The sequence below is a fragment of the Cyclopterus lumpus genome, chromosome 22, assembly GCF_009769545.1.
Source record: "Cyclopterus lumpus isolate fCycLum1 chromosome 22, fCycLum1.pri, whole genome shotgun sequence".
NCBI classification, from domain to species: domain Eukaryota; kingdom Metazoa; phylum Chordata; class Actinopteri; order Perciformes; family Cyclopteridae; genus Cyclopterus; species Cyclopterus lumpus.
The window spans coordinates 22,491,364-22,503,031 of NC_046987.1; the positions used below are offsets into that span (position 1 = coordinate 22,491,364).

At 48.1% G+C, this 11,668-nt stretch overlaps 1 protein-coding gene across 1 annotated transcript in view; it reads left to right on the top strand.

Moving 5' to 3' along the window:
* Positions 1-11,668, top strand: part of larp1b (La ribonucleoprotein 1B) — a 30,546-nt gene that overhangs the window by 16,334 nt on the left and 2,544 nt on the right. The window contains 4 exon segments of the mRNA XM_034562900.1: positions 779-885; positions 1,234-1,370; positions 1,462-1,606; positions 10,566-10,675. Of these exon segments, the coding sequence (XP_034418791.1) occupies positions 779-885; positions 1,234-1,370; positions 1,462-1,606; positions 10,566-10,675 (499 nt within the window).

Here is an 11,668-nt window from a genome sequence, read left to right on the forward strand (position 1 = left end):
TCCTGGTCCTCTATAGACCTCAGTCTAGTCCTGGCCCTCTATAGACCTATAGACCTCAGTCTATTCCTGGTCCTCTATATACCTATAGACCTCGGTCTAGTCCTGGTCCTCTATATACCTATAGACCTCGGTCTAGTCCTGGTCCTCTATAGACCTCAGTCTATTCCTGGTCCTCTATAGACCTCAGTCTAGTCCTTGTCCTCTTTAGACCTCAGTCTAGTCCTGGTCCTCTATAGACCTCAGTCTATTCCTGGTCCTCTATAGACCTATAGACCTCAGTCTATTCCTTGTCCTATATAGGCCTCAGTCTATTCCTGGTCCTCTATAGACCTCAGTCTAGTCCTGGTCCTCTATAGACCTCAGTCTAGTCCTTGTCCTCTTTAGACCTCAGTCTATTCCTGGTCCTCTATAGACCTCAGTCTATTCCTGGTCCCCTATAGACCTCAGTCTATTCATGTTCCTCTATAGATCTATAGACCTCAGTCTAGTCCTTGTCCTCTATAGACCTCAGTCTAGTCCTGGCCCTCTATAGACCTATAGACCTCAGTCTTTTCCTGGTCCCCTATAGACCTCAGTCTATTCATGTTCCTCTATAGATCTATAGACCTCAGTCTAGTCCTTGTCCTCTATAGACCTCAGTCTATTCCTGGTCCTCTATAGACCTCAGTCTAGTCCTGGCCCTCTATAGACCTCAGTCTAGTCCTGGTCCTCTATAGACCTCAGGCTAGTCCTGGTAGACCTGCTCTTTGACTCTGTTGTTGTTGTTGTTTCCTGTCAGACGCTGAGGAAGAAGAAGACCCGCCACAGTTCCAACCCCCCTCAGGAAGCCCACATCGGCTGGGTGATGGACTCCCGTGAGCACCGGCCCCGCTCCACCTCTATCAGGTCCTCTTCCTGTGACTGAAGATGTTATAACTGTGTTATTAACCTCTATTCACTAAGTCATTCAAACTGAAGTCCTTTAATATTTAATGTGAAGTTCAAAAGTAAAGAAGATATATTTTATTTATTCTTTTAAAAAAATACCATTAACTGTAAATTCATTTATATTCCACAAACGTAGTCACTTTTATTTTATCAATCTATAAAATAGTAATCTAATTATTTTTTTGTCTTTTTGAGAAGCCTCATTATCAATTACTTTGTTAACAATTCTGTTATTTATTTTTGTATTCATTATTTGAATAGAAAAAGAATAATAATAATAATTACCGAATGTGTTTGTCACCTCAGCAGCTCCGGCGCGTCAGAAGGTTACGGCTGCACCCCCCACTCGCTGCCCAAGTTCTGGCACCCGTCCCACGAGCTGCTGAGAGACAACGGCTTCGCCCAGCAGGGGTACCACAAGTACCTGCGGCGCTGCCTCAACGGTACGGGGGGGGGCGGGGCCTGGAGACGGGTACAGGTGTTCACGACAAGCCACTTCCTGTGGTGACGGAGGCTGTGCTCTTTCCCCCCCAGAGAGGAAACGGTTGGGGGTCGGTCAGTCTCAGGAGATGAACACTCTGTTCAGGTTCTGGTCCTTCTTCCTGAGGGACAACTTCAACCGCAAGATGTACGAGGAGTTCAAGCTGCGAGCGCTGGAGGACGCCAAAGAGAACTACAGGTGAGGATACAGGTGGGGAGGGACGATACAGGAGGAGGGACGATACAGGAGGAGGGACGATACAGGAGGAGGGACGATACAGGAGGAGGGACGATACAGGTGGAGGGACGATACAGGTGGAGGGACGATACAGGTGGAGTGACGATACAGGAGGAGGGACGATACAGGTGGAGTGACGATACAGGAGGAGTGACGATACAGGAGGAGTGACGATACAGGTGGAGTGACGATACAGGTGGAGTGACGATACAGGAGGAGGGACGATACAGGAGGAGGGACGATACAGGTGGGGAGGGACGATACAGGAGGAGGGACGATACAGGAGGAGGGACGATACAGGTGGAGGGACGATACAGGTGGAGGGACGATACAGGTGGAGGGACGATACAGGTGGAGTGACGATACAGGAGGAGGGACGATACAGGTGGAGTGACGATACAGGAGGAGTGACGATACAGGTGGGGAGGGACGATACAGGAGGAGGGACGATACAGGAGGAGTGACGATACAGGTGGGGAGGGACGATACAGGAGGAGGGACGATACAGGTGGGGAGGGACGATACAGGAGGAGGGACGATACAGGTGGAGTGACGATACAGGAGGAGTGACGATACAGGTGGGGAGGGACGATACAGGAGGAGGGACGATACAGGTGGGGAGGGACGATACAGGAGGAGGGACGATACAGGTGGGGAGGGACGATACAGGAGGAGGGACGATACAGGAGGAGGGACGATACAGGTGGAGGGACGATACAGGAGGAGGGACGATACAGGTGGGGAGGGACGATACAGGAGGAGTGACGATACAGGTGGGGAGGGACGATACAGGAGGAGGGACGATACAGGAGGAGTGACGATACAGGTGGGGAGGGACGATACAGGAGGAGGGACGATACAGGTGGGGAGGGACGATACAGGAGGAGGGACGATACAGGTGGAGTGACGATACAGGAGGAGTGACGATACAGGTGGGGAGGGACGATACAGGAGGAGGGACGATACAGGTGGGGAGGGACGATACAGGAGGAGGGACGATACAGGTGGGGAGGGACGATACAGGAGGAGGGACGATACAGGAGGAGGGACGATACAGGTGGAGGGACGATACAGGAGGAGGGACGATACAGGTGGGGAGGGACGATACAGGAGGAGGGACGATACAGGTGGGGAGGGACGATACAGGAGGAGGGACGATACAGGAGGAGGGACGATACAGGTGGGGAGGGACGATACAGGAGGAGGGACGATACAGGTGGGGAGGGACGATACAGGAGGAGGGACGATACAGGTGGGGAGGGACGATACAGGAGGAGGGACGATACAGGAGGAGGGACGATACAGGTGGGGAGGGACGATACAGGAGGAGGGACGATACAGGTGGGGAGGGACGATACAGGAGGAGGGACGATACAGGAGGAGGGACGATACAGGAGGAGGGACGATACAGGTGGGGAGGGACGATACAGGTGGAGGGACGATACAGGTGGGGAGGGACGATACAGGTGGGGAGGGACGATACAGGTGGAGGGACGATACAGGTGGAGGGACGATACAGGTGGGGAGGGACGATACAGGTGGGGAGGGACGATACAGGAGGAGGGACGATACAGGAGGAGGGACGATACAGGTGGGGAGGGACGATACAGGAGGAGGGACGATACAGGAGGAGGGACGATACAGGTGGGGAGGGACGATACAGGAGGAGGGACGATACAGGTGGGGAGGGACGATACAGGTGGAGGGACGATACAGGTGGAGGGACGATACAGGTGGAGGGACGATACAGGAGGAGGGACGATACAGGAGGAGGGACGATACAGGAGGAGGGACGATACAGGTGGAGGGACGATACAGGAGGAGGGACGATACAGGAGGAGGGACGATACAGGAGGAGGGACGATACAGGTGGAGTGACGATACAGGAGGAGGGACGATACAGGTGGGGAGGGACGATACAGGAGGAGGGACGATACAGGTGGAGGGACGATACAGGAGGAGGGACGATACAGGTGGAGGGACGATACAGGTGGAGTGACGATACAGGAGGAGGGACGATACAGGAGGAGGGACGATACAGGAGGAGGGACGATACAGGTGGGGAGGGACGATACAGGAGGAGGGACGATACAGGAGGAGGGACGATACAGGAGGAGGGACGATACAGGTGGGGAGGGACGATACAGGAGGAGGGACGATACAGGTGGAGGGACGATACAGGAGGAGGGACGATACAGGTGGAGGGACGATACAGGAGGAGGGACGATACAGGTGGAGGGACGATACAGGTGGAGGGACGATACAGGAGGAGGGACGATACAGGTGGAGGGACGATACAGGTGGAGGGACGATACAGGTGGAGGGACGATACAGGTGGAGGGACGATACAGGTGGAGGGACGATACAGGAGGAGGGACGATACAGGTGGAGGGACGATACAGGTGGAGGGACGATACAGGAGGAGGGACGATACAGGTGCACGCCACATTAAAGTGAGAAGACAGAAGTGGACAAACTGTGTAGACTCCCTTACGCCCTCTCTGTAGACTCCCTTACGGCCTCTCTGTAGACCCCCTTACGGCCTCTCTGTAGACCCCCTTACGGCCTCTCTGTAGACTCCCTTACGCCCTCTCTGTAGACTCCCTTACGGCCTCTCTGTAGACTCCCTTACGCCCTCTCTGTAGACCCCCTTACGCCCTCTCTGTAGACTCCCTTACGCCCTCTCTGTAGACCCCCTTACGGCCTCTCTATAGACTCCCTTACACCCTCTCTGTAGACTCCCTTAAGCCCTCTCTGTAGACTCCCTTACGCCCTCTCTGTAGACCCCCTTACAGCCTCTCTGTAGACCCCCTTACAGCCTCTCTGTAGACCCCCTTACGCCCTCTCTGTAGACTCCCTTACAGCCTCTCTGTAGACCCCCTTACAGCCTCTCTGTAGACCCCCTTACGCCCTCTCTGTAGACTCCCTTACGCCCTCTCTGTAGACCCCCTTACAGCCTCTCTGTAGACCCCCTTACAGCCTCTCTGTAGACCCCCTTACGCCCTCTCTGTAGACTCCCTTACAGCCTCTCTGTAGACCCCCTTACAGCCTCTCTGTAGACCCCCTTACGGCCTCTCTCTATCATTGTTCTGTGAACAATCCACAATCCACATTCCTGTCTGGAAGCTCCTCTCACGCCCTGAAACTCCCACTGCAACCAGTCCACCCATCAGCTGTTAAATAAAACCAGTCTGTCCGGTTCCTCAACGTCATTAAATACCGTGAGAGCGTTGGAGGCACAAGTGGCTTCAGCACAGTTGCAGTCGTCGTGGCGACGCAGGCGTGTTCATGCTTGTTGTCATCACACCTGTTCACATGACCTTTTAAGATGATTTAGTTTTACAGGAAGTTAGTCTGTAGAGGAACTCCATCACGGTCACATGACTTCATGTCTGTAGAGGAACTCCATCACGGTCACATGACTTCATGTCTATAGAGGAACTCCACCACGATCACATGACTTCATGTCTATAGAGGAACTCCATCACGGTCACATGACTTCATGTCTATAGAGGAACTCCACCACGGTCACATGACTTCATGTCTATAGAGGAACTCCATCACGGTCACATGACTTCATGTCTATAGAGGAACTCCACCACGGTCACATGACTTCATGTCTATAGAGGAACTCCACCACGGTCACATGACTTCATGTCTATAGAGGAACTCCATCACGGTCACATGACTTCATGTCTATAGAGGAACTCCACCACGGTCACATGACTTCATGTCTATAGAGGAACTCCATCACGGTCACATGACTTCATGTCTATAGAGGAACTCCATCACGGTCACATGACTTCATGTCTATAGAGGAACTCCACCACGGTCACATGACTTCATGTCTATAGAGGAACTCCACCACGGTCACATGACTTCATGTCTATAGAGGAACTCCACCACGGTCACATGACTTCATGTCTATAGAGGAACTCCACCACGGTCACATGACTTCATGTCTATAGAGGAACTCCACCACGGTCACATGACTTCATGTCTATAGAGGAACTCCATCACGGTCACATGACTTCATGTCTATAGAGGAACTCCTTCACAGTCACATGACTTCATGTCTATAGAGGAACTCCACCACGGTCACATGACTTCATGTCTATAGAGGAACTCCATCACGGTCACATGACTTCATGTCTATAGAGGAACTCCACCACGGTCACATGACTTCATGTTAGTCTATAGAGGAACTCCACCACGGTCACATGACTTCATGTCTATAGAGGAACTCCACCACGGTCACATGACTTCATGTCTATAGAGGAACTCCATCACGGTCACATGACTTCATGTCTATAGAGGAACTCCTTCACAGTCACATGACTTCATGTCTATAGAGGAACTCCTTCACAGTCACATGACTTCATGTCTATAGAGGAACTCCACCACGGTCACATGACTTCATGTCTATAGAGGAACTCCATCACGGTCACATGACTTCATGTCTATAGAGGAACTCCACCACGGTCACATGACTTCATGTTAGTCTATAGAGGAACTCCACCACGGTCACATGACTTCATGTCTATAGAGGAACTCCACCACGGTCACATGACTTCATGTCTATAGAGGAACTCCATCACGGTCACATGACTTCATGTCTATAGAGGAACTCCTTCACAGTCACATGACTTCATGTCTATAGAGGAACTCCATCACGGTCACATGACTTCATGTCTATAGAGGAACTCCATCACGGTCACATGACTTCATGTCTATAGAGGAACTCCTTCACAGTCACATGACTTCATGTCTATAGAGGAACTCCTTCACAGTCACATGACTTCATGTCTATAGAGGAACTCCATCACGGTCACATGACTTCATGTCTATAGAGGAACTCCATCACGGTCACACGACTTCATGTCTATAGAGGTACTCCATCACGGTCACATGACTTCATGTCTATAGAGGAACTCCATCACGGTCACATGACTTCATGTTAGTCTATAGAGGAACTCCACCACGGTCACATGACTTCATGTCTATAGAGGAACTCCACCACGGTCACATGACTTCATGTCTATAGAGGAACTCCATCACGGTCACATGACTTCATGTCTATAGAGGAACTCCATCACGGTCACATGACTTCATGTCTATAGAGGAACTCCATCACGGTCACATGACTTCATGTCTATAGAGGAACTCCATCACGGTCACATGACTTCATGTCTATAGAGGAACTCCACCACGGTCACATGACTTCATGTCTATAGAGGAACTCCACCACGGTCACATGACTTCATGTTAGTCTATAGAGGAACTCCACCACGGTCACATGACTTCATGTCTATAGAGGAACTCCATCACGGTCACATGACTTCATGTCTATAGAGGAACTCCATCACGGTCACATGACTTCATGTCTATAGAGGAACTCCACCACGGTCACATGACTTCATGTTAGTCTATAGAGGAACTCCACCACGGTCACATGACTTCATGTCTATAGAGGAACTCCACCACGGTCACATGACTTCATGTCTATAGAGGAACTCCACCACGGTCACATGACTTCATGTTAGTCTATAGAGGAACTCCATCACGGTCACATGACTTCATGTCTATAGAGGAACTCCACCACGGTCACATGACTTCATGTCTATAGAGGAACTCCACCACGGTCACATGACTTCATGTCTATAGAGGAACTCCACCACGGTCACACGACTTCATGTTAGTCTATAGAGGAACTCCACCACGGTCACATGACTTCATGTCTATAGAGGAACTCCATCACGGTCACATGACTTCATGTCTATAGAGGAACTCCATCACGGTCACATGACTTCATGTCTATAGAGGAACTCCACCACGGTCACATGACTTCATGTCTATAGAGGAACTCCACCACGGTCACATGACTTCATGTTAGTCTATAGAGGAACTCCATCACGGTCACATGACTTCATGTCTATAGAGGAACTCCATCACGGTCACATGACTTCATGTCTGTAGAGGAACTCCACCACGGTCACATGACTTCATGTTAGTCTATAGAGGAACTCCATCACGGTCACATGACTTCATGTCTATAGAGGAACTCCATCACGGTCACATGACTTCATGTTAGTCTATAGAGGAACTCCATCACGGTCACACGACTTCATGTCTATAGAGGAACTCCACCACGGTCACATGACTTCATGTCTATAGAGGAACTCCATCACGGTCACATGACTTCATGTCTGTAGAGGAACTCCATCATGGTCACATGACTTCATGTCTATAGAGGAACTCCATCATGGTCACATGACTTCATGTCTATAGAGGAACTCCACCACGGTCACATGACTTCATGTCTATAGAGGAACTCCATCATGGTCACATGACTTCATGTCTATAGAGGAACTCCATCATGGTCACATGACTTCATGTCTATAGAGGAACTCCATCATGGTCACATGACTTCATGTCTATAGAGGAACTCCACCACGGTCACATGACTTCATGTCTATAGAGGAACTCCACCACGGTCACATGACTTCATGTTAGTCTATAGAGGAACTCCATCACGGTCACATGACTTCATGTCTATAGAGGAACTCCACCACGGTCACATGACTTCATGTCTATAGAGGAACTCCACCACGGTCACATGACTTCATGTTAGTCTATAGAGGAACTCCATCACGGTCACATGACTTCATGTCTATAGAGGAACTCCATCACGGTCACATGACTTCATGTCTGTAGAGGAACTCCACCACGGTCACATGACTTCATGTTAGTCTATAGAGGAACTCCATCACGGTCACATGACTTCATGTCTATAGAGGAACTCCATCATGGTCACATGACTTCATGTCTATAGAGGAACTCCATCATGGTCACATGACTTCATGTCTATAGAGGAACTCCACCACGGTCACATGACTTCATGTCTATAGAGGAACTCCATCACGGTCACATGACTTCATGTTAGTCTATAGAGGAACTCCATCACGGTCACACGACTTCATGTCTATAGAGGAACTCCACCACGGTCACATGACTTCATGTCTATAGAGGAACTCCACCACGGTCACATGACTTCATGTCTGTAGAGGAACTCCATCATGGTCACATGACTTCATGTCTATAGAGGAACTCCATCATGGTCACATGACTTCATGTCTATAGAGGAACTCCACCACGGTCACATGACTTCATGTCTATAGAGGAACTCCATCATGGTCACATGACTTCATGTCTATAGAGGAACTCCATCATGGTCACATGACTTCATGTCTATAGAGGAACTCCATCATGGTCACATGACTTCATGTCTATAGAGGAACTCCACCACGGTCACATGACTTCATGTCTATAGAGGAACTCCACCACGGTCACATGACTTCATGTTAGTCTATAGAGGAACTCCATCACGGTCACATGACTTCATGTCTATAGAGGAACTCCACCACGGTCACATGACTTCATGTCTATAGAGGAACTCCACCACGGTCACATGACTTCATGTCTATAGAGGAACTCCACCACGGTCACATGACTTCATGTCTATAGAGGAACTCCATCACGGTCACATGACTTCATGTTAGTCTATAGAGGAACTCCATCACGGTCACATGACTTCATGTCTATAGAGGAACTCCATCACGGTCACATGACTTCATGTTAGTCTATAGAGGAACTCCACCACGGTCACATGACTTCATGTCTATAGAGGAACTCCACCACGGTCACATGACTTCATGTTAGTCTATAGAGGAACTCCATCACGGTCACATGACTTCATGTTAGTCTATAGAGGAACTCCATCACGGTCACATGACTTCATGTCTATAGAGGAACTCAATCACGGTCACATGACTTCATGTCTATAGAGGAACTCCACCACGGTCACATGACTTCATGTCTATAGAGGAACTCCACCACGGTCACATGACTTCATGTTAGTCTATAGAGGAACTCCACCACGGTCACATGACTTCATGTCTATAGAGGAACTCCATCACGGTCACATGACTTCATGTCTATAGAGGAACTCCATCACGGTCACATGACTTCATGTCTATAGAGGAACTCCACCACGGTCACATGACTTCATGTTAGTCTATAGAGGAACTCCACCACGGTCACATGACTTCATGTCTATAGAGGAACTCCACCACGGTCACATGACTTCATGTCTATAGAGGAACTCCATCACGGTCACATGACTTCATGTCTATAGAGGAACTCCACCACGGTCACATGACTTCATGTCTATAGAGGAACTCCACCACGGTCACATGACTTCATGTTAGTCTATAGAGGAACTCCACCACGGTCACATGACTTCATGTTAGTCTATAGAGGAACTCCACCACGGTCACATGACTTCATGTCTATAGAGGAACTCCTTCACAGTCACATGACTTCATGTCTATAGAGGAACTCCATCACGGTCACATGACTTCATGTCTATAGAGGAACTCCATCACGGTCACATGACTTCATGTCTATAGAGGAACTCCATCACGGTCACATGACTTCATGTTAGTCTATAGAGGAACTCCATCACGGTCACATGACTTCATGTCTATAGAGGAACTCCACCACGGTCACATGACTTCATGTCTATAGAGGAACTCCATCACGGTCACATGACTTCATGTTAGTCTATAGAGGAACTCCATCACGGTCACATGACTTCATGTCTATAGAGGAACTCCACCACGGTCACATGACTTCATGTCTATAGAGGAACTCCATCACGGTCACATGACTTCATGTTAGTCTATAGAGGAACTCCATCACGGTCACATGACTTCATGTCTATAGAGGAACTCCATCACGGTCACATGACTTCATGTCTATAGAGGAACTCCATCACGGTCACATGACTTCATGTCTATAGAGGAACTCCATCACGATCACATGACTTCATGTTAGTAAACATTTGTTTACCCCCCTGCAGGTACGGACTGGAATGCCTCTTCCGATACTACAGTTACGGTTTGGAGAAGAGATTCAGGGCGGATCTGTTCAAGGACTTTCAAGAGGAGACGCTCCGGGACTTTGAGAGAGGTAATTAACACCAGACCGGGATTTTCAGAATAAAAATTGTTACAATGCTTTTTTGCATAATCCTTAAATTTGTGTTTTGTTTACGAAAGAGGAGCAAAACTTTAACATTATTTTAACCACAAGACATGCTGTGGGAAATAAAATATGAAGTTGAATGAATAAAGTAGCACATGCAGAAGTGAGAGATTTACATCTTAATAATCTATGTAGTTGTTTACCTCAATTAAACCTCAATGTTGCACAAATCAGAAAAGTATTCATTGTGATCTTCATTCTCATACAAGAAATTAGATTTTGTTTGGTGGATTTAATAAACAATAATTCTGTAAATTAAAACATTTCAGGAAATACAAATGCAGCCAAAGGACATAAATATAGAGTAGATACATTACAAAGAAAAAGATACTTATACTAAAAAAATAAAAATAAAATACTATATGTACAATGTAGCTATATGGGATGTTCAAAAGGAAATGTGATCTGAAAATGCTTCACAGGAAACTCGTTAACACAAAAGTATTTTTTATTTAATCACAAGCTTACAGAAGCTCAACAGCTTCAAACCTCAAAGCTGCTCAACCCGATTTAAAGGTTCACTTAAAGGTTCACTTAACGGTTCACTTAACGGTCACTTAAAGGTTCACTTAAAGGTTCACTTAAAGGTTCACTTAACGGTTCACTTAACGGTTCACTTAAAGGTTCACTTAAAGGTTCACTTAACGGTTCACTTAAAGGTTCACTTAAAGGTTCACTTAACGGTTCACTTAAAGGTTCACTTAACGGTTCACTTAACGGTTCACTTAACGGTTCACTTAAAGGTTCACTTAACGGTTCACTTAAAGGTTCACTTAACGGTTCACTTAACGGTTCACTTAACGGTTCACTTAATGGTTCACTTAAAGGTTCACTTAACGGTTCACTTAACGGTTCACCGGATTATAGTCGCCTTCTCAAACGGAGACTTCAGCAAAGAGTCAATCAAACCCGAACGCA